Source organism: Pristis pectinata, chromosome 8, assembly GCF_009764475.1.
Source record: "Pristis pectinata isolate sPriPec2 chromosome 8, sPriPec2.1.pri, whole genome shotgun sequence".
Classification (NCBI taxonomy): domain Eukaryota; kingdom Metazoa; phylum Chordata; class Chondrichthyes; order Rhinopristiformes; family Pristidae; genus Pristis; species Pristis pectinata.
This window is the reverse complement of record NC_067412.1, coordinates 68,876,397-68,896,994: the sequence shown is the minus strand read 5'-3', so window position 1 is coordinate 68,896,994 and position 20,598 is coordinate 68,876,397. Positions and strand designations below refer to the sequence as shown.

At 36.7% G+C, this 20,598-nt stretch overlaps 1 protein-coding gene across 1 annotated transcript in view; it reads left to right on the top strand.

The window, feature by feature from the left end:
- The first annotated feature begins 1,242 nt into the window (after nt 1-1,242).
- The window catches only part of klf5l (Kruppel-like factor 5 like), a 54,716-nt gene continuing 35,360 nt past the window's right edge, over nt 1,243-20,598 (top strand). Inside the window, exons 1-2 of the mRNA XM_052022266.1 lie at nt 1,243-1,541; nt 17,853-17,951. Coding sequence (XP_051878226.1) covers nt 1,374-1,541; nt 17,853-17,951 — 267 coding nt within the window. The 5' untranslated portion in view covers nt 1,243-1,373. The remainder of the gene's footprint in view (nt 1,542-17,852; nt 17,952-20,598) is intronic.

Genomic DNA, 20,598 nt, shown 5'->3' with positions numbered 1-20,598 from the left:
GACCCCTTTCTGTGCTGTACAAGTCTATGCCTCAATAAGCTATAGTGGGAAAATGGTCCTAATTTTTTTCAAGACTATCTGGTCAATTCTAAAAAAAAACCTTTGTAAATTCCCATTTCCTTAACAACACAATGCTTTTTATTTCAAACCTTCTTGCCACTAATGTCTGTTGCAGTTTTATCACAAATTCACCAAATAAGCCTAAACCAGACACCACACAGTTTTAATCTTCAGCTCAGTTTCCCTGATTTTTAGAGTTATTGGCCACAGAGAAATACAGCACAGAAACAGGCCCTTCGGCCCACAGAGTTTACTGGATCATCAACCACCCACTCACAATGATCTGACATTAATCTGTTTTTTCCATTTTCCTCACATTCTCATCAATTCGCCTGAGATTCAACCATTCACCGAGACAATAGAGGCAATTTACAGTAGCCAATCAACCTACCAACCCACATGTCTTTGGGATGTGGGTGGAAACCAGAGTACCTGGAAGAAACCCATATGGAGACCGGGAGAATGTGCAAACGTTTTTTGTTGGATAGCTTTATATTCTTATGGTTACTAAATAGAATATTTAATTAAGTATATCTCATGAAGGATATCACTATTGTTTGAAGTGCATGGAATACAATCTTCAGATACTTCCAGTACATTTATAATCTTAAGTACCACTTCCCCTTTGACAGGTTAATAAACAGACGACTAAAGCTGTTAATATCCAGGAGAATTCGATTTAATCACCTTTTCATGTGTTCAGTCTGGTTAGGTTGAAGTGCCCATCCCACACTATTTCTTTCAGTCAGACAATTTCTGCACAGTTATTGCATTTCAAACAAACCTTTGTGGTTATAATGATAAATTGTTGCTGAGGTTTCAAAGTACAGTATTTATGATGCGCCAGTTAGATTTATGTTTAGTCTGATCTATTTTCATTGTTTGTCTATTTCCAGAAGAAAAATAACGCTTGACTTATAATTATGCAGAAAAAATGGGTATCGTAGCAAGAACTAAAATCCTCATATTTCGCAAGCACCGGAATTGCTCAATGCGCAGTCGAAGCAAATCAGCGTTACTCCGCCCACCTGAGCCGACCCCGCCCACTCCACAGTCCATGCGATTGACAGTTCGGCCCGAGCCGTTATTGGTCAGTGTACTGTCAATCACCAGATTGGTGCGCAGGTATAGTTCAGGTGAGTGACAGATGAGATCAGATCGGAACCAGGCGAGTAGCGCGCGGTGTGGGATTGCTGCGGGGAAATTTTGGATTCCATTTGACTTTATTTGCCTTTTATTCATTCTTGTAATATACATTATATACATACATATAGAAAGAAAGTAAAGGTGCAGAAGACCATTAAAAGAAAGTGATGTCGAGCAGCGGGCTGGCTATCAGCGTCCCAAACACTGAAGAAAACGCTGTTTTTGCTCAGCTCAAACCTGTGGCCATGGCCGACGGCGCCTCAGAGGAGCAGCCGGTGTTTGAAGACATCAAACCGCCAGCCAGGATGCTGGAGACCCAGCACGAATTGTCTCAGGTAAAGTCAGAGCAATCCGCTCACCTCTTGTTAACTGCTGCAGAAAAAAAGTGTCCAACTTGAGGGGAGGTGCACGACTCACCATGCCGCACACCAAAACAAATATATATATGGGGTTCTTGTTTTTGTTTAAATTAAAGGTCAGTTTACTTTTTATCAATTGTCGGGCCAGCATGTTTAGCTTTGTGCGGGCAGGTCGGGGGGGGTGGGGGGTGTGGAGTGGTGGGGGATTGCAACACGAGGAGTTGATTGATTCCCAGTGCAGTTTCACCGAGCCAGGTTCGGGAGGCTTTCAAACTCCGGGACACGCTCCTTAAAATCAGGCCAAGGCAGAAGGCGGCCTTTCTGCCGTGTGGGCTGGTGCCAGAACATTTGAGACAGTGACAGCATTCTGGCTCCAAGTGTGCTGCCAAGCAAAACCAATGTAGATTGATTACAAATAAAACATCAAAAGGGTTGTGCAAAATGGTTTACAATCTTCGGGTTTTGTTTCTCGTTTCCTTCATAAAGTTCTTCAATTGTCTCTGCTCCGTGTTGTTGCAAACCTCGTGGCAACTTGTATTCGAGCTGATTCAATAGGAATTATTTTGAGTTTTCTCGCTCTTTTACATGGAATGAGATTTGATACTTAGATTATGTTCTGTCAAAGAGAGGAAGTAATTGAAAGTAGGTCAGCCAGATATTCATAAACAGATTGTTGAAGAGGTTTGCTTGTTCTGCTACATGCTATTGCATACATAGATCATTTTCATTCTGTATTAACATTGTTTAAAGCTATCAGTCGCGAACTGCTAATATGAATCCGTTGGAAACTTCGTATGGAGTCTTAGTAAAATACTGGGAAATGGTCGAATATGAATTGAACTTTGTTCAATAAAGAAAAACATACCGAAGAAAGACATTTTGAGGAATGTACACTTATGGAAAGTTGAAGTCTCTGTCTCTGTGTCTAGACTTCTTATCTCTATGCTGCAGGCATTCAGGTGGGAAGCATTAATGACTTCAAAAGTTTGTGTCAACTCTTGAAGTCCATTGAGCATTTCATATAATTAACATAGGATTGGGGAGGTTTCAGACTATGAAAGCCTTTTTAATTTTAAATTAAAAAGTGATCCTTATCCTCCACTCTCATGGTGCTCAGCATAATAATATATCTGAGAAGATTGTTGGGCAACGTTTTCAGATTTTAGGACAGCTTGGGAAGGAAGTCTCAAATATTGAGCTGAATGTCGCTTTTAAAAAAAACACTACAAAACTGTTCTTGACTAATGTGGTAAATTGAATTGGGTAGATCCAGCGGTTTGTTCTATAATCTACTTGCTGTCCATTTTACATTTTCTGAACATAACTCGTGAACGTTGTTACTGTGATGAAGAGAAATCAGCAAGCAATCAAAATTTATAGCCTTCTTACGTATCCAGTTATCAGTGTTGGCTCTTGGTTTTACATGTTCTGACCAGTATGTCCTTGCCGCAATGTTAAATTGCTTTTCCAAGTATTAAATTTGTAAATTTCCCCTGCACAGGAATGGATATTTTATCCAACTAGGCTTTAAAAAAAAGTAGCAGAGTACACCATTACTCAAATTCCTCTACAGGCATAGAGCCTGTTGTTATGGTTCATTATTTGAGGAATATGCATTGGCAGTGACCAAATCTACAAGCCAAATCAGGAACAAATTTTTCAATCAGACATTTGCTCTGGTGCCTTTTATTAAATATTTCATGAAAGAACACAGATTTAACTCTGTTTTAAACAAGAAGACTGACACAAAAAATCCATCTTTTATGATCTTTGTTTAGTAAGAATCAATTTTAGATTGCCTCCTACAATTTCCTAAGAATTACAATAAATGCTTGTTTTTCTTTATTCTTTATTCTTTATTCTATCAAGGGGATAAAAAATATTCAGGAAGATTTGTGCAGAATGCATTGTTAGTAATGTTTTGTTAAAGGTAAAACCTATAGAATGTGAATACAAACATTGTGTACCTTTGCCTAACACAATCTTATTTTGAAAAGGAAAAGTTTCTTTGAACACAATATCAGGAACATATAATAAATTTACGGTATATATTTGTGTATACCACTTTTCATTTTTATATATTTATATCTGTGTGCACATGCACCTGTTAAATGTGTCATATATACACATTCATTTTGTACATAAACACCTCTGTCAATTAATGATAATAAAGAAGTCACCTTGAAGATATTCAAACATTTGTTTGAATTAAGCATTATTTGGGGTAAAAAGTTGAACAACAGATGGAAGTGGAACTTTTAAAGATGTGTTATTTAGTACCTTTCTGGTCAGGTGCCTAATGTTAATCAGGTTGTAGTTATAAAAATACAGAAAGTAACAATTTGGGAATAGGCATCGGTTAATTTAATGATTTTCTTCTAAATGAGGTTTTAAACTGTTGAAATACAAAATGTATTAAATTCCATTAAAAATGCACCCAGATATGCATTTGTCACCAATGAAAGCTTTTGCTTATTTGTATTGAAAATCTGAGATATAAAAGTACAATTTAGTAATCAATATCAACAATTTAATTCTTTGCTGAAAATCAAGAGCACTTTTTCTTTTACATCACATAGAAAAGCATTGTGAATGATAAATATTTAAACTGAATATTCGCTGGAAATAGAGCTATAAAATTAATCCTAAGAACAGACCATAAATACGTGCTTTTATTGATTTTAATGGGGGCAATTTGGGATTCAAGTTGTTTTGTATTATCAACACATGATGGAGCAGTTACTTTATATGCAGACTGATTAGAATGCCCTCAGGCATTGAGGCTAGGACATTTTGTTTAATTTTGTCTAGTAACATCCTATTGGAATATATTTGTTCATCAATCTAAACACAATCTTTCCATGCCAAATGTAATGTTTTCCTTGAAACCCCTTTCATTAATCCTTTTGATTGAATGTTTACAAGTTTGTAGACACCAAAAACTTGGAATAAAAACAATGCCTGTATTTTTAGTATGCTGCCAAATAATTTCTGCATTAAAATGTCAAAACACAGGACTATTTCCATTCTCTTTTGCCTTGTTGTTTCATAAGTTTTCAAAATATGAATAATGTAAATCAAAATTTACTTTTTAATTGGCTTAAGAATGAATATTTTGACTATTAATTTTACACTTTTTTATTGTTAGAACTTTTATTCTAATTGAAACTTAAATTCTTAAAGCAACTGAAAATAAACAATTTCCACACGCTCTGCATTATTTTGTCCTTTCATGTCCTGAATGCCTTTTAAATGATGAAGCAAAAGTAGACTGTCATCACTTTAAGTCATCAGACAATTCCTTTTATTTTGTGAAATAAATAATTATTCATAGTCTTTGAATGTGAATAACTATGCTTACCCTACCCCCACTATCGTAATCCCTGGCTCCATATATAGGTGACAATATTTTAGTTGAGTCTTTCACTGCTAAACCACGATTGAGCATTCTTTTCTGTTCCCTTCAATATCCAACAAATATTAATATAGTTGCAATTTCAAAAGATAACGTATTTGATGTATATTTTAAGCTAATTACTAATAAGTGGTAATCAGATGTAAACTGAAGATAAGACATATTTGGATTCAATTTCTTTGACCTCATGTTAATATACAACAAATGCTCACAATGTATGAAATAGCATTTTCAAAAAGGTCAATGTTTTCACATGTTTGCTTTTAAATGATTCAATGGTTGGTCTTTTTGTAACCACCTGATATTCCTTAATTTAAACTTTCTTGTTTGCTGTGCTATCAGTTGTTGTTATTGATAATTATTTTCACTGCATCTAATCTTTGTCAAAAGATTAAGCACTCAGATGCTTGAAAATTATTGAAAATGGACTGATAACTAGAAAGAGACCTGCCTCTGTGAAGGTGACTAATTAGCATGATGCACCTTCCTTCAAAGAGAAAAATAATGTTTCGTTAGCAAGGTTTGAGAAAACAAATGTTAAAACTTATGCTAAAACAAATGTTAAACAAAACTTATGCTATTTCTTTTCTGAGTTAATATAAATGCAGTTACTTTTAAATAAAATTCCATTTTTGGCATAGGATATAAACTGACTTTGTTGGTAACTAGTGGTGTTTTTGTTCAAAAGAAAAGTTAATTTACAATACCCTGGTTCACATATAACTGCTTTGCCACTGGACTCATTTTTATGATAGATCATCAATTTGCTGGGATGATGCACAATTTAACTTATTTTGAATTTGCTAAATTTTGGCCGTTTGTAACAGAATTTGTCTGTAATTGACCCAGTGCAGCATTTTTAAAGGCACTAAATGGCAGTGAACTCAAGAACTGATAGGACTCGTGAATAATGGCATTTCTCCGTTGGGGTTTATTAAGAGTCCTTGCGGCTTATTCCATATGTTCAAAATAGAAAATTTCATTCTTACCTCATTATTTTACTATTTTTCCTTAGTAAAATCGCAATTTTTCCTGTAAAAGTCATTTTGTTAGTGTCAATTACTTCCCTACAATTTAACTATTTTGACCATTTGGTTTGTTTTCTCTCTTGTTAATACTAGATTGTGTAAGATGACTCATGTATTTTGCTGTATTTTTGAATAATTATACACATTGAATATCAATACTTTACACAACAGTGGAGTTACCATAGCTGAGCTAAGCTAATCCTCAGCTTCATCCGATATCTATGCACCAACTCTCCCACTGGCAATAGGTTGTGGTCAGGAGGAGCAAGTCTGATCAACACGAATATTTAGCTATTGAGGTCAATTACAGATCTTTTTCCAGCTATGATTGGATAATTCAGCACAATTTGAATGCATCAACTTCATTTACAAATTTGGCTATGAGGAGAGTTATGTTAAAATATTGAAAATACCACTGTATATCTTTGGTTTCAATATTATTTCCAGGTATTACTATTAATAAAATATTCACATGCAGCACAAAATAATTTAAATTCTTTGTTAAGTATTATCATCTTGGATATTTGTTGGTGGGATAGAGAATTTATGCTAATACAGCAGCTAACCACAAGTCTAGATTTGGGACAGAAACGATCGCGAAATAAAAGAGGTCACAATCTTTACTCAGTGAAAATGACTTCAACTTTGGGATTTACATGCAAATGTAGTTTAATGCAGAAGTCCAGGAGTTGCTGTCAATGATCTAACGTGTTCTCACAGGCTGTGCTATTTGCAGCCCTTTTCATCACAATCAAGCTGAAAATCATGAACTAACATGATTTCAAGCTTTTTCTGTACTAGACACACTGTAAGATCCACTGAAAATCTTACACTTAGTTGCATGAGATTTAAATGAGCTTTTAATGGAATATTAAGCTATCATTGCTGCTTAGCAAACTATCTCTCTTTGTATGTTCACTGTAACTTCCCTGCGTGAATGTTTCAAGATGATAAGAATTTGTAAAATAAAAAGTAAAAGCATTACTTAAGATCTTTCTTTTTCTGCTTCCGGCATATTTCAGTCTTTCTTCAGCATTCTGTTTGATATATGAAACATGTTTTTTAAAAATATCTTTATAGTTTCCTATCAAAGTAAAATCTTTAACATGATTATCTGCTCCGCTACCTTGATGGCATCAATGTTGTTGGGAGAAGGGATGTCCTTGAACTGAAGCTTGAGAGCAGTAGAGGGAAGTTTGTGCCAGAGATCACTAGGCCTTTGTAGGGAATATTTTTCAAGATCGACCGGAAATGCTGTCACTTTATCTTGGCCCTAAATTCTGGAGCATTACTTTTCACTTGTCATTTCAGAAATAATCCAGTTATATTGTTAGGACTTAATTTGCAAGTTAAATAAGTCAATATTTCTGGAATGAATTGGTGGTTTAATTGATTTTGATTTGGCTTTGGGTCGAATCAGATAGATGACAGAAGTCTCTTCTACTTCTGTTTACACCTGTCATCCTACGATTGTAAGTGCATTTTGAACTTGAGAAGTGTCCCTTTCAAATCCTCAAATACATTTTCCCAAGTGAACATTGAAAAGCTAAAATTCATGAGAGCTTTAGAAAATTTTTTGAAACTGACTCCATGTTTTTTGTAGAATTTACAATCTTATGCTAAATTTTCAGTAGATTTTTAAAAAAAGCATTAGAAATAAAATGGCCAATATCTTTTGCATACACCAGTACAAACATTGGTAGTAAGTGCTCAAGTCTGACCCAACATACATGAACTGTAAACAACCTGCACTGGAACAAAGTAGCCCCAACAAACTTGTGGCACTGGAACCCATTATACCACCCTGTCTGTAGTTTCTTTACTCCTTGTGAAGCAACTTAGTGAGTAACTTATTAAGATATAAATCTTGTCAATTTATTGTTGACGGTTGCGGGAAGATATTGTCAACTTGATATCTATGTTCCAACGGTTACAGGTGTAACTGATGGAAGGGGAGTGCATCTCGATACTTCCTCTAGCTGAAAGAGTCTCTGTACTTAAAGGCCTTTTTTATCAAATCATAATTACATTTAGTTTGAATTACATGAAGACCAAATGATAGTCAAGGTTTCTTAATTTTCATGTTAATTCTGTGAGGTCTATTATCCATACTCAATTATCTTTTAACAGATAAAAGCTGGAATATACATTTGACATTAATCTCTAACACACTGCCAACAAATTTATCTTTGATTAAGTTCCTTGTTGCATTGCAATTTTTTGAATTCTAACAGTCATAACTAAAATGAATTAATGTTGAAAATACCCCATGCATTCACAGAAGAGAGGAAATGATAAAGGTGTAGGTGGGAAGAGGCTGGGCTTGGAAAGAAAATATTGCAAAATTTTCAGGCTGGACATGCTGGATATATTGTAGTCTGATCACAAACTTCTTGTAAAGCTGTTGGCGTGGGTTTTGCTGATGGGGTCAGCCTCCCACACTTGTCACTTGAATCCCTCATTACCTAGTCTGAATTTATATGGTCTAACTTGCAGGCTTGACCATCCTGGCCCTCGAACAATATAATTCGGTCATGTAGTGGCCAAATAAATATTTTTTTTAAAAACTGGGCTTACCCTTTCTTTCTTTTGTCACAGCCATATGGTTGACATTCAGTGAATGGGTTCAGGGATACTGCACAAAGACTCTAGGAGTAGAGTTCCAAACACAAATGCTGGGGAATTCTAGCAAGCTCCTGTTCCACCAGAGGACTTCCATTTGGAGCATAGCTTGCAGATTGCCAACAGAAGTCAGCTGAAAAGATTGGGACATTAATTTATATGGAAGTTTCAAAACTTGGAGACATGAGGGCAAATATTCACATTTCCTGTCACTGACTCATATTTAGCTACTGTGCCATAAGTACCAGTTTGTCTTGGTAACTCACCCAAGTGGTGATCCTTCCTTTTATTGGCAACGTGTTTTGTGGATGCCTGATGATATACATTGTAGCATAAATGGGTTAAATATGCTCCACTATAGCTGAGGATTACTGGGGTCATTTGCACTTCCTCACTGCAGTCAACTAATTCTTTGATAAACTTTGTTTATCCCTGAGATCTTCCTGCTCACACTGTTCAATGTCACATGGTATGTATATTTTTAAATCAACTTGAATATTCTTTCCCTCAACTGATCAATTTTAAAGAGCAAGAAAAGGTGGAACACCACAGCCTGACTTCAAATTATTATTAGTTAATACTGCAGAAAAATAGTGAATGATGATTAATTTCTGGCAATATTCCTGCAGAATTGTATGAAAATGGAAAGCCTTTGGAAAGTCACAGTTGCACTTGGAGAATATAATAGACTGGCTCGGTTAACTTCAAGTTGTTCCAGATACCCAATAAAATGATAAAAAGCAAAACAATTCAACAGATAGTTCAATTATTACTATTTTAAATTACAATGGTACAGGTTCTTTATACATGAACTTAGGTCAAAAATCAGTGGACTGCTATAATTGTGCCAAAAAGTATTTAGTAATACATTTCTAGTGAGTCCACTGAATTTACACAGAATGTAAAAGTTAAGATTAAGGTGCTGGTTGAAAGAATAGTTATTTTATTCTCTGTAAAGAAATATAATCAAATTAGAAATGTAATAACCAAATTAAAGACCATGAGATGACCAGTTGTTCTCTCCTCCTTCCAAATGCATCCTTAGTTGATTCTTATCCAACTTTGGACCTAATATTCAAACTTTTTATGGTCAACCATGTGCAGATTTTGGAAATAGATGCCTGTCTGATTATTAACTAGTCGAATACTTTTTTTTCCCACGGCAATTTCTCATTGGTTCAATGACAATGATCAAGAACGTCAGTTTTCACTGTTGGCCTGAGCAAACTTTTCAGGTCAACTCTTTTCTTCAAAATCGTACATTTTGGGCACATATACTTAGATCATTTATATTTGGTATTGAACAAAATAATTATGACAGCATTACGAAGCTATTCAAAGCTTAAAGCCTTGATTTTAAATTCCCACCATTTAGTTAGCATTCATTCTTTTGGCATTTAGTGGAGTCTTTCCCCATTTAATGAAGTATTCCCCAGGTTAGCAAAAGGAAGTAATTTAGACAATGAAAGTAGAGTTGACAGTTCAAGTGTTGTAATTAGCTGTGTCTAATCAATGAACAAGTAAGATAGCAACTGAAATGAACTGAAGGCAACTGTAGTAATCCAGAAGTTCTAATGATTGTATTCTAAATGCTTTGAGCAGTGGCAAATATTATTATTGACATATGTTTTGCCTAGCAACCTCATGAGATGTCATAAAATATTCATGTGATAATTCCTTATTGGCACATTTTCCCATTTTCTCATTTATTTGTACCTGTCATTTTCTAGATGCTTTTTGGTGCCAGGTGATTACAAATGAAACAACTAATTCAAATCACTTTGCTATTCTCTTGGCAACATCCAAAGGGCATATTACAGAGTTAGTCACATAATATGCAACACATAATAAATGGTGGAATAGTGGTTCAGCTACTCTACTAGTAATCTAGAGGCCTAGATTAAGAATGCACAGAGAAATCCCACCAAAGCAGATGGGGAATTTGTATTTGATTAACTAAGTAATCTAGAATATTAACAGAGAAGCTTATCTTGGATATGGTGGCCAGAGACCTATTGGGTTAGTTCATTAATGCCCATCAGTAGAGAAGACTTGCTTTCCTTTATCTGACCTGGCAATGTTGTTGAAGCATAGTCACCCTCCGCTTGGCAAATTATTTTTGTAAGAAACACAATAAGAATAAAACTGGATGGACCCAAACACCAGATTCCTCAACCAGTGGGCATTATTGAATGCTCCATTGCATTTAAAAACAGGGCATACATGAGGTGCACTGAGCTATCTACAGCAGCAGAACTATTATAGTGCATGACCAGGAAATATTTCACTTTACTGTTATGATCAAGTCAAAGGACCAAACTTGGTTTAATGGGGTATTGATGAAAATGCTGGAGGCAACACCAGGAATAGATAAAATACAGTGTGCAGTTGGCAGAGTAGGGCAGCCTCACAACCAAAGGATCAGAACAAAGCTCTGATCGTCCTGCCTCATCAGTTGTAAATGGTAGTTGAAAATTGAGCATCTAACAGGTTGAGGCTCGATGACCATTCACATCCTGGCAAGTCAGAGCCAATGAAAAGGCTGAATCATTTGCAACCATCTTCAGCCAAAAGTGCGCTAAGTGAATGATGCATCCCAGTCATTATGGAAGCCAGTCTTCAGCCAAATCAATTCACTCCATGTGCTATCAGGAAATGGATAAGAACACTGGATAGACTGGAGGCTATAGGAAAGACATCCTGTAGACGTAATGCTGAATACTTGAGTTGCAGAAGTAGCTGCACCTCTATCCAAATTGCTGAAGTATACTTACAATGCTACTGATAAAATGCAAAATGCCTAGGTATGTCCTGTCCACGACCTGCAAGTTATCCTTTTCCCAGGTGACTTACAAGTAGAAATCCATCAGAAAGTATAATCCTGTAATCCTCCCTTGCAGGCGAAGTATGGTCGATGGAGACGCATTGCTTCCATCTACCATACTTCTGCTATCGCCTTCAATGTGCAGCACAGCCTTTGATCAACTTGAGAAAAGACTGTCTGACGATCAGGCATGATACAAACCTCATAGGCTTCTGAGATGTGATGGCAGCTAAATCCACCAGAAAAACACCACCAGCACAGTTAATGCAAAATCCTCCAAATTCACTGAAAGGAATAAGCAAATCAAAGTCAGCGTCCGCACCCAGGCTGACATCCCTAACATTAAGGTCCTGGTTACACTAAGTTGGCTCCATTGGGCAGGCCATGCCATACACACATGCAACACTGGACTCCTGAATCATACACTCTATTCCATGCAGAGTGAAGAGATTACCAGACGGGCAGAGGTTGAAGGATTCAAGGATGTGCACAAAATCTCCTTGGAAAAAAATAAAACATCCCTACTGACTGTTGGCAGTCTCTGGCCCATGACTGCTCAAAGTGGAGAAGGAGCATGCAGGATGTTTTTGAGTACCTTGAATCCATGCATTAGGAGCACATAGATGCCCTGCATAAGCGACGGGTAGGAGGTTACCCCTGCCCCATCTGTGGAAGAGTCCATGGTTTCCAAATTGGCTTCATTAGCCACCTCAGAACCCAGAAAACCAGAGTAGAGGCAAGTCATCTGGATGCTGAGAGACTGCCTAAGGATCTTCTATCACTTGATGCAAAATTGATAAAGTTATGGTGGAGATAAATTTCAAGGTAGAGATAATTTTCCATCTTTTAAATTTGTACCTCAGTATACTACTAAACCTGGTTTGAGACATTATTTCTAGATCTCTGGAATTACTTTGTTATACATTTTGAGCGAAGTATACTCTGAAGATTTCAGTTCAATAGTACATAAAGCAAGTTGTTTCTTCTACTAGATTCTGAACTAAGATGTGCCTTTATGATATATGTACAGATTAGGGTCAATTGAGATATTAGAGTCGTAGAGATATACAGCACAGAAAAAGGCTCTTTTGCCCACCAAGTCTGTGCCCACCATCAACCACCCATTTATACTAATCCAACATTAGTCCCAATTTTATTCTTCCTACATTCTCTCAAGTCCCCCCAAATTCTAACACTCCCCAACATGGAGGGGAAATTTCCAGCAGCCAATTAACCTACCAATCTGAATGTCTTTGGAATGTGGAAGGAAACCTTTTTGGGAGGAAATTCTGCATTCTGTTTTCCTTTTCACTACCTCAATGTACCTATGTTTAGGATGATCTGTCTAGATGGCACGCAAACAAAGCCTTTTCACTGTATCTCAGTACATGTGACAATAATAAACCAATTCTAATTTCAAGCACCCAGAGACAACCCACACAATCACAGGGTGAATGTGCAAACTCCACACTTATGGGACCAAAGGTCAGGATTGAACCCAGGTCTCTGGCACTGTGAGGCAGCGTCTCTATCAGCTACCCCACTGTGCCACCCACCCCTATATTATGCTTCAACAACATCATGACAAGGAGTCAGAGCAGTCATCATCATTTAAATAATTGTGGCTTTCTCCTTGTGCGATTCTATTTGAATAAATCCACTTCGAAAAAGAGTGCAACAATGGTGCAGGCTTCAGGCTCTGTATTATTTTGAATGTTTTCAGGGCAGATAAAATAATTGTTTTGTTTTATAAAGTACAATTTTAGGCAGAAGAATCATGTTCAGTTGCACTATTCTTATCTCAGCAAGAAATATTCCAGTATGATAGATACGAGAGATTAAGTGACATTTTCTCATCATTAGCATATAATTTGAAAACAGTCTCCTTCAACAGAACAAGCATATACAATGCTCTATGTCAATTCTGGCAGAAAGTCACAGAAGTACCATTTCCCCCATTGCCAGCACTAAACTTGTACAATGTGCCAATCTTACTTTATAGTGTGCTTTGCCTTAACAATGAGGGATGCATTTCTAGGCAACTAAAATTCTGTCCACCTGTTTAAGTGATTGCTACATTTGTGATTAGTGATAGATAGACATAAACTTCTGGAGGGATGAGATTAATGAGGCTTCTTCGCTCAAAGGTCCATTTTGAGTCTAAAGGGAGCACAGCAACCCACCTATTCCATTCTGATGCAATTGAAATGACTGGAGTCATACCTCTGATAAATAGAAGAGCGAGGGTGGGTGAGAGAAATTCGTATGTCCATCTTTCTAAAAATCATTTTCAACATGAAAAATTAAAAATGTTGATCATTGTGGGAAGGCACTGAGCTTAATAAATTACCTTAAACCCGCAAAAGGGCAGGGTTCGCACATGAATATGCAGATCCCTGGAGGGAAGAAAGAAGGAAGGGTTTAGGACTTGTCCAGCTCAGCTCCCCAACCTTCCAAAGAAAGACCATGGAATGCTTCTGTAGGAGGAAGAAGGCATGGGCTTTTGGTGGTGAATGTTATGATAGTTTGTGTGATATTGGCTCAGATATTCTGAAGCTTAATTAATGAGTTGCATTTAAAGGAGTATCTCTATTCCTTTACTTTTCTTTCACATTTTAAGTAGAGAGCAGGCAGCTGGGTAGTTAGGGAGGCGGTGCACTTCATCTGACATTTACACCAGGCTTTTATGTGCTTCTGACAACAGGACTTGAGGCTCTCAATGCGATCCTGAATGCTTTTATTCCACTTTGAGAACTCAGGGGCCTGGGATTCCCTCAAGTTGATGTTACAATTTTTTAAACAGGCTTTGAGAACATCCATGAATCATTTCTTCCATCCACCTGGCAATTTCTTGACATGACCTAATTAGGAGTAGAATACCCATTTTGGGAGTCTGTTGTCAGACATGCAAATGATGAGGCCTGCCCATTATTGCTGAGTGAATGTATGTAAGAGTTTAACATTGGGTATGTTGGTGACGTTGATGTTTGTTTGCCGAGACAGTGTTGCTGGTACATTTCTAATCCTTTGAGGTTCCTGTTGTCGATAATCCATGTTTCAGAAAGAAGCAGGAAGACTGGGATCACTGCTGCCTGGTAGACCATGAATTTTGTGTTGGGTTTAAGGTCTTGATCTTCAAATACTTTTCCTCAGAGAGCCAGAGGCTATCCTGGAACACTGAAAATGATGATGATATTCATTATTGTTGTCTGTCTCACTGATGGGTGGCTTTTGTGATATGGGAAGTGGTCACATTTTCCAGGGTGTCATCTTGTTGGAGGTTGGTGTTGTTCATCAGAAGTTTAATAGAAGGTATTTGTTTTGTGAATGCTTAATATAAGGTCTATGCTCTTGTATGTTTTAGTGAACAAACAGCAATAACTTGGAACTGGGCCTATGAACATGTGCATATGTGAGCTTTGTCCGTACTGCAGTTCAATAATTAAAGTTGGACTCATCTTAGTTTTGGAGTGGAGGTATCATAGGTTGATCAGTTCTCCATTTGCACCACCCCAGTAGGAAATTTATTGGAAGTAAGCTTCAGTATAACAGTGATTAAAATTAAGAAAAATATTGGGATAATGATGCAGAGATTGGGTCTTTTCTGAACCCATTGATTAAGATCACAGATTACATGCCATCATATAGCATCCATAGGATGAAGACAAATTTCTGAGGGCATTGAAATTTGAGGAGGATCCTTCACAGTCCACATCTTTTGGAAGGAACAATTCAAAGAACTCTGCAACTCCCTGACACTTCCTTGGCAAGAGTGTTCTTGACTCTATCCCAAGACAAACTATCTACTCTTGCCCGCGCTGACATGAAGTTGAAAATGCCTTGTGTCGGCTGTGAAACATCAAGCCCTTGGGAACAGACAGTATTCCCGATGAAGCTTTAACATTTAATGGAGAGGAATTTCAGACAAAAGTCCATAGCCTCTTCTCTGAGAAGATGCAGACATGTCAGGAGGCCTCAAAGTGGTTGCAGTCATGAGCATGACCATGATCTTCGTTACATGACTGCTCAGGGAGAAAGGCAGGAAGCAGCATCAACCACTATATACGGTCTTTTCTGAGCCAGAGTTAATGGGCAGGGACCAGAGTTTGACACAGGGACCAAATATAATAGCTTTGGTCATTCCAAAATTATTAGAGGAAATTTCTGGTCGTTCATGTTTGTTTTGACTAGATAACACAAATAATGAGGACAAGTTTGAAGCAGTGGAAAAATTGAGCCTATTGGTGGTGAGATAGAGTTGGGTATTAACAGTATACATATACTCACAGAATCGTAGAATGTCTACAGCATGGAAGGAGGCTATTTGACCTGTCAAGCCCCTATCAGCTCTATGTAAGAGCAGTCCAGCTAGTCCCACTCCTCCGTCCTCTCCCCAAAGCCTCTTCTTTTTACCCTTTCAGAGACTCATCCAACTCTCTTTTGAACACCACAACTGACCCTATCTCCACTATTTTCTCTGGAAGTCTCTTTCAGACACTGACAATCACTGCATAGGAAGAATGCAACTTTGGATTCTTTTACAAATTTAAAGCTCCCTAGTTCTTGACCTTTCTGCCAATAGAGACAGTTTCTCTTTATTCTGTCTACCTCTGTCAGATTTCTTCACAACCTCTTCTGTTCCACTGAGAACATACCTGTCTATCCACATAACTAATGTCTGTCATCCTTGGAAAAGGAAGAAAATAAAGGTACATCCATTTTAGGAAGTATTGTTGCAAAAGAGGGAAGAGAACCCTTGCAAATACATGATTGAATAGATGAGAATGGAACTAGGTGAGTGAGGTTCTAATCACCAGGATAACAGTGGGGTATTTTGGAGGAGGATGGTTTTGTCAACTGTGCCAAAAGCTGCAGGCAGTTTGAGAAAAGATAATTTACCCTTGCCACAACTTGTGAAACTGCTAAGTGATAAGTGCTGTTTTAGTAATGTGGTAGTGGAGAATGATTTGAAGGATTCAGATATGATTTTCCTAGATAGATTTGGGAGATTATTGTATGCTCAAGGGCTTTGGAGATGTGGCAATAGTTTGCAAGGACAAAAGAATTAGGGAATGCTGTTTTGAGGATATTAATAGTCATAATTCTGGAATTTATAGATAAGACCAAGTATTAATGATAAATGTGTACAGTGCCATCTTTAGGTCTGTTAATGGTGGTGTATAGAATTTTGGGCTCAAGTCGAGAAAATTGGGATACTTTTCTCCTATAAGCAGTTGTAGATATTGCCATGAAATCGTGGTATTAGTCACTCCCGTAAGCAAATAATTTCTTTGGAAATTATAAATTCTGCATGCCAACCTGATGTCAAATGAGTGAAGTTTTGACTGATCATTCAAGAGACATTGTAGGCCTGGCAGTAGTCATGCCCATTAACCATCCAAGTTAATGACCACTTCCTTTACAGAGGAATATCAGCCAGCTGAGTTGCCAATGAATCATGCTTCCCCTTTTCCCCACGTCAACAACTGCAACCTTCTTAATGATTAGCAACAATCATTTTTGAAACAATTTGAATTAATAAGATTGCAGTAACAATCATCCATTGTTCCAGATAACAGTTTCAGTTGTTGTCTTATCTTATTACACGTGTCCTTTTTTTCTTCGAGCTAGCTGCAAACTGGATTTTAAACTCTTGAGACATAAAGTAACCCCTACGATATTATGCTCCAATCATGCTCCAAAAAGCATACATCATGGAGAAAACAGCCATAAATTCTGAAATCCAATGGGGACCACTGCCATTGGGACAGATATAATAGGTGATCTTATAATGTTGTTAAATCATGAAGGATTTTGATTGAATGAATTGGAAAAGAAAATTGAACGAGGTTGCGCAGAGCTAATGCATAAACTATTTCACATTTCAAAATAGGATGAAATACAGAGTTATGGAGTGTGGGCTTAATTTTGCATTATTTAATCAAAAGCAAACAATGGCACAGTTAGCTAAATTGTCTCCCTCTGTGTTGTATATGGTTCTATCATGGGAGCTATCTAAGTTTCAAAACGGGATTTTGGAAACATTGTGTTGCCCTTGAGAAAGATCATTGACATGCATAATGAGGGCATCAGCATATTAGGTTTTCTCTTTAACTCCTGAACTGACGCATACGGTATAGCAAGGAAAGTGGCCAGAGATAGGATGCAGTCATGTTAAAATGAAGTGTGAAATGTGCCATGCCTCTTATCTAGAGAGAACTGTCTGTGAACTTGGAGCTACATATATCTAGCATGGAGTATTGAAAGGTGAAGGAGAAGTTCAAGAGAATGATCTTGAGCATTTGTATCTTTCCTTAGAGAATAAAATCTTCAAAAATATCTTGATCTCGGAAGATAAAACCTATTTTTAAATTTTCCTTCCTTTCTTTTCTCTCTAGGCCAATATATTTCTAGGAGAAGATACTGTTAAATCATCAGGTTTACTGAAATCACATTTATTGCAACTGCTGCAAACAAGTACATCATCTCCAAGTCAAGTAAGTTCAAGCCATTTGTTTTATGTAAGTTATAATTAGATACATTTAGAAAATGCTCACGTTGCAAAGATCCGACTCAATTTTGTCAAATCGATATGACATAGAATTCCTAATGGTCCTCCAACAATTTATTCAGTGTTTAGCTCAAAGTCAAAATAACATACCTATGAGAAAAAAAGGAAGTGAATCAAAAGTGATTACAAATGATAAGGAGATAAAACCAATATCGCAGTGTTAATTTGTGTCATCATTTGAACTTTAGAATACTTTAATAAAATATCCTTTCAAAAATTATGATTAATTTAACTCCAACTGCAGAATTAAATAATGTGAGTTATTATTGGATTGTTGTTGCTCACTTTGGTTGAAAGGAAATGGCCTTTTAAATACTTTGAGATGAGAAATGTATTTGTCCATTGTGATAAAGATTTGTTGACTGTGTGCATATCTCTGCAGTTTCTGTGCTATTTTCCATTACATACCAATGGGAGCCATGTTCATGAACGGATGTCTGGCTGTTAAGCTGTGTCACTATGTACTTAATGGTTTTTGTGATGTGTTAAGTACCGTCAGTGGTTGTTGACTGCAGGAAAACACGACTGCCCGTTGATTGTTCTTGATCTGGGATGGCAATATCAGACTCTTATTCACAGATAGTTTATAAGTCCTCCATTTATTACTTCCTTAGTTAGTAGATTAAAGTTGATTAAGTTATTTGATCAGATTTCTTCCCATCTTTAGTTTCTCAGAAAATCCACCAATATCAAATGTACTTTTCAAATGGACACATATCTGATTGTTTGAACCTTGTGGGAATTATTGAGTCCAACAAATATAAAATACATTTTGTGATGCTATGTCAGTATAATGGACTGCTGCAACAGTTGAGTGGAAAATCAATTCTCATTCAGTACTGCCATTGCAGCTGTTTTTTTTACTTAATGCAGTACAATATTCATGCAGTTCATCTCTATTTTTCTATGTGTAGAATCTGTGTCCAGCGAATGGATGAAGTACAACGTAATTTTGCTAAATAATCCATAATAAAGAGAGTTATAATCTGGCCTAAAATATATAGAAGGCTGTAAACTAGTTAATAATATATAAAGGATAAGGCTCCAGTCTCTCATGCACAGGGCAAGGACTTGGCCTGTAATATGCCAACACATAATACAAAGCAGACTTTAACCATTCTTGATGATGAGTATGAGACAAATAAAGCATGCTGAATGAACCAAGAGGATCTGTGGTTCTCAGCTCTCAAGCCAGAAGATGTAGGATGGAGTCCTGCTTCATTTAGTTCTGGTGAATCAAAATAGTAGCTCAAAATTTAAATTCTAAGTTGACTTGATTGTTGTGCCCAGAATGCCAGTATCATGACCTGCCAAATTTAAACATTCTGACCATCATTACTCTACATTACTAACCATCACTGCTGGCACCTACATGAGTTGGTACAGTTTCATCAAGAAATCTAGAAAATGCTGTGGGTAATATTGTATTCCTCTGCAGGGTCCCCTGTTGCAGTCTCCCTAGGTACAATTAACATAGAATTAGCAATTCTATGTGAACTTACACTTTTATTGCACTTTTTTATTGCAAAACCCATTAAAAATATTAAGATAGTGAATGAGGTTTAACCAAGCTTTTAATATTTTAAGTCATACCTATCGCTGAATAACCTCGCTCGTCCTGAAAAACCAATGTTATAAATGTGGATCGATGTAAACATTGTTAGATTTTTAATGCAATAAAAAATTGTTTTTAATTTTTATATTGACATTCACGATATAAGTTTAAGATAGAAATATCAGTGTCCCAATCTTTGTGTTGCCTCTGCAGTACAGTTCTCTCTTAGTACAGAATTGTTTGTCATCGTAGATTTATTGCAGCAGCCACAGCTGTCACTCAGATTAGGTTCTGAGGGAAGGGCTGAGTAAAACTGCCAACAAGTTTGTTTCAAAAAGTTATTAATGAGTATCACGCATTAGAAATTGAAAAATAATTGAAAACTGCGCACCACCCAATACTAAACTACAGAGCTCAAATGAACAATGCTGAACCATGTGATAGTAATATTAATGATGGTAATAATAATAGCTGGTCACTTGTCACTTGATTTCTTTAGCAATGTTATTGTGCAGCAAATTCTGGACTATAAGCATGAACCACAGAGGACATATTACTTAAAAAGGAGTAACTATTCCCTTTCTTGGTTTAAAAAAAATGTCTGTGGGGTGTTAATAAGTGTTAAGAGACATTGTCATAACTTGTTAGAAAACATACAACTTGCTCAATTGCTTTTATTCAATAGAACAAGCTCATTATTTATAGAGGTATTTGTGGTATGGCACAGTAACTGTGGGCTCCTGGTACGACCACCAGATGACCTTAAACTCCCTTCCATTGAATTGTTAGTTAAGCCTGGTAAAACTGAATGAGATCCAAGAAATATAACAGTGAAATCCTTGAATTACTCCCAACGTACAGAAGCTATTAAAATAAAGCATAGCTGTCAAACCAAGACTGACTATGCTTTTGAAATATGAAGTAGCACTGATTAGAAGAATATCTAATATTTCCCTTACTGAAACCACAATCTTGAATTAGTCAAGCAATACACAAAGTAAGAACTGGTTGCTGAAGT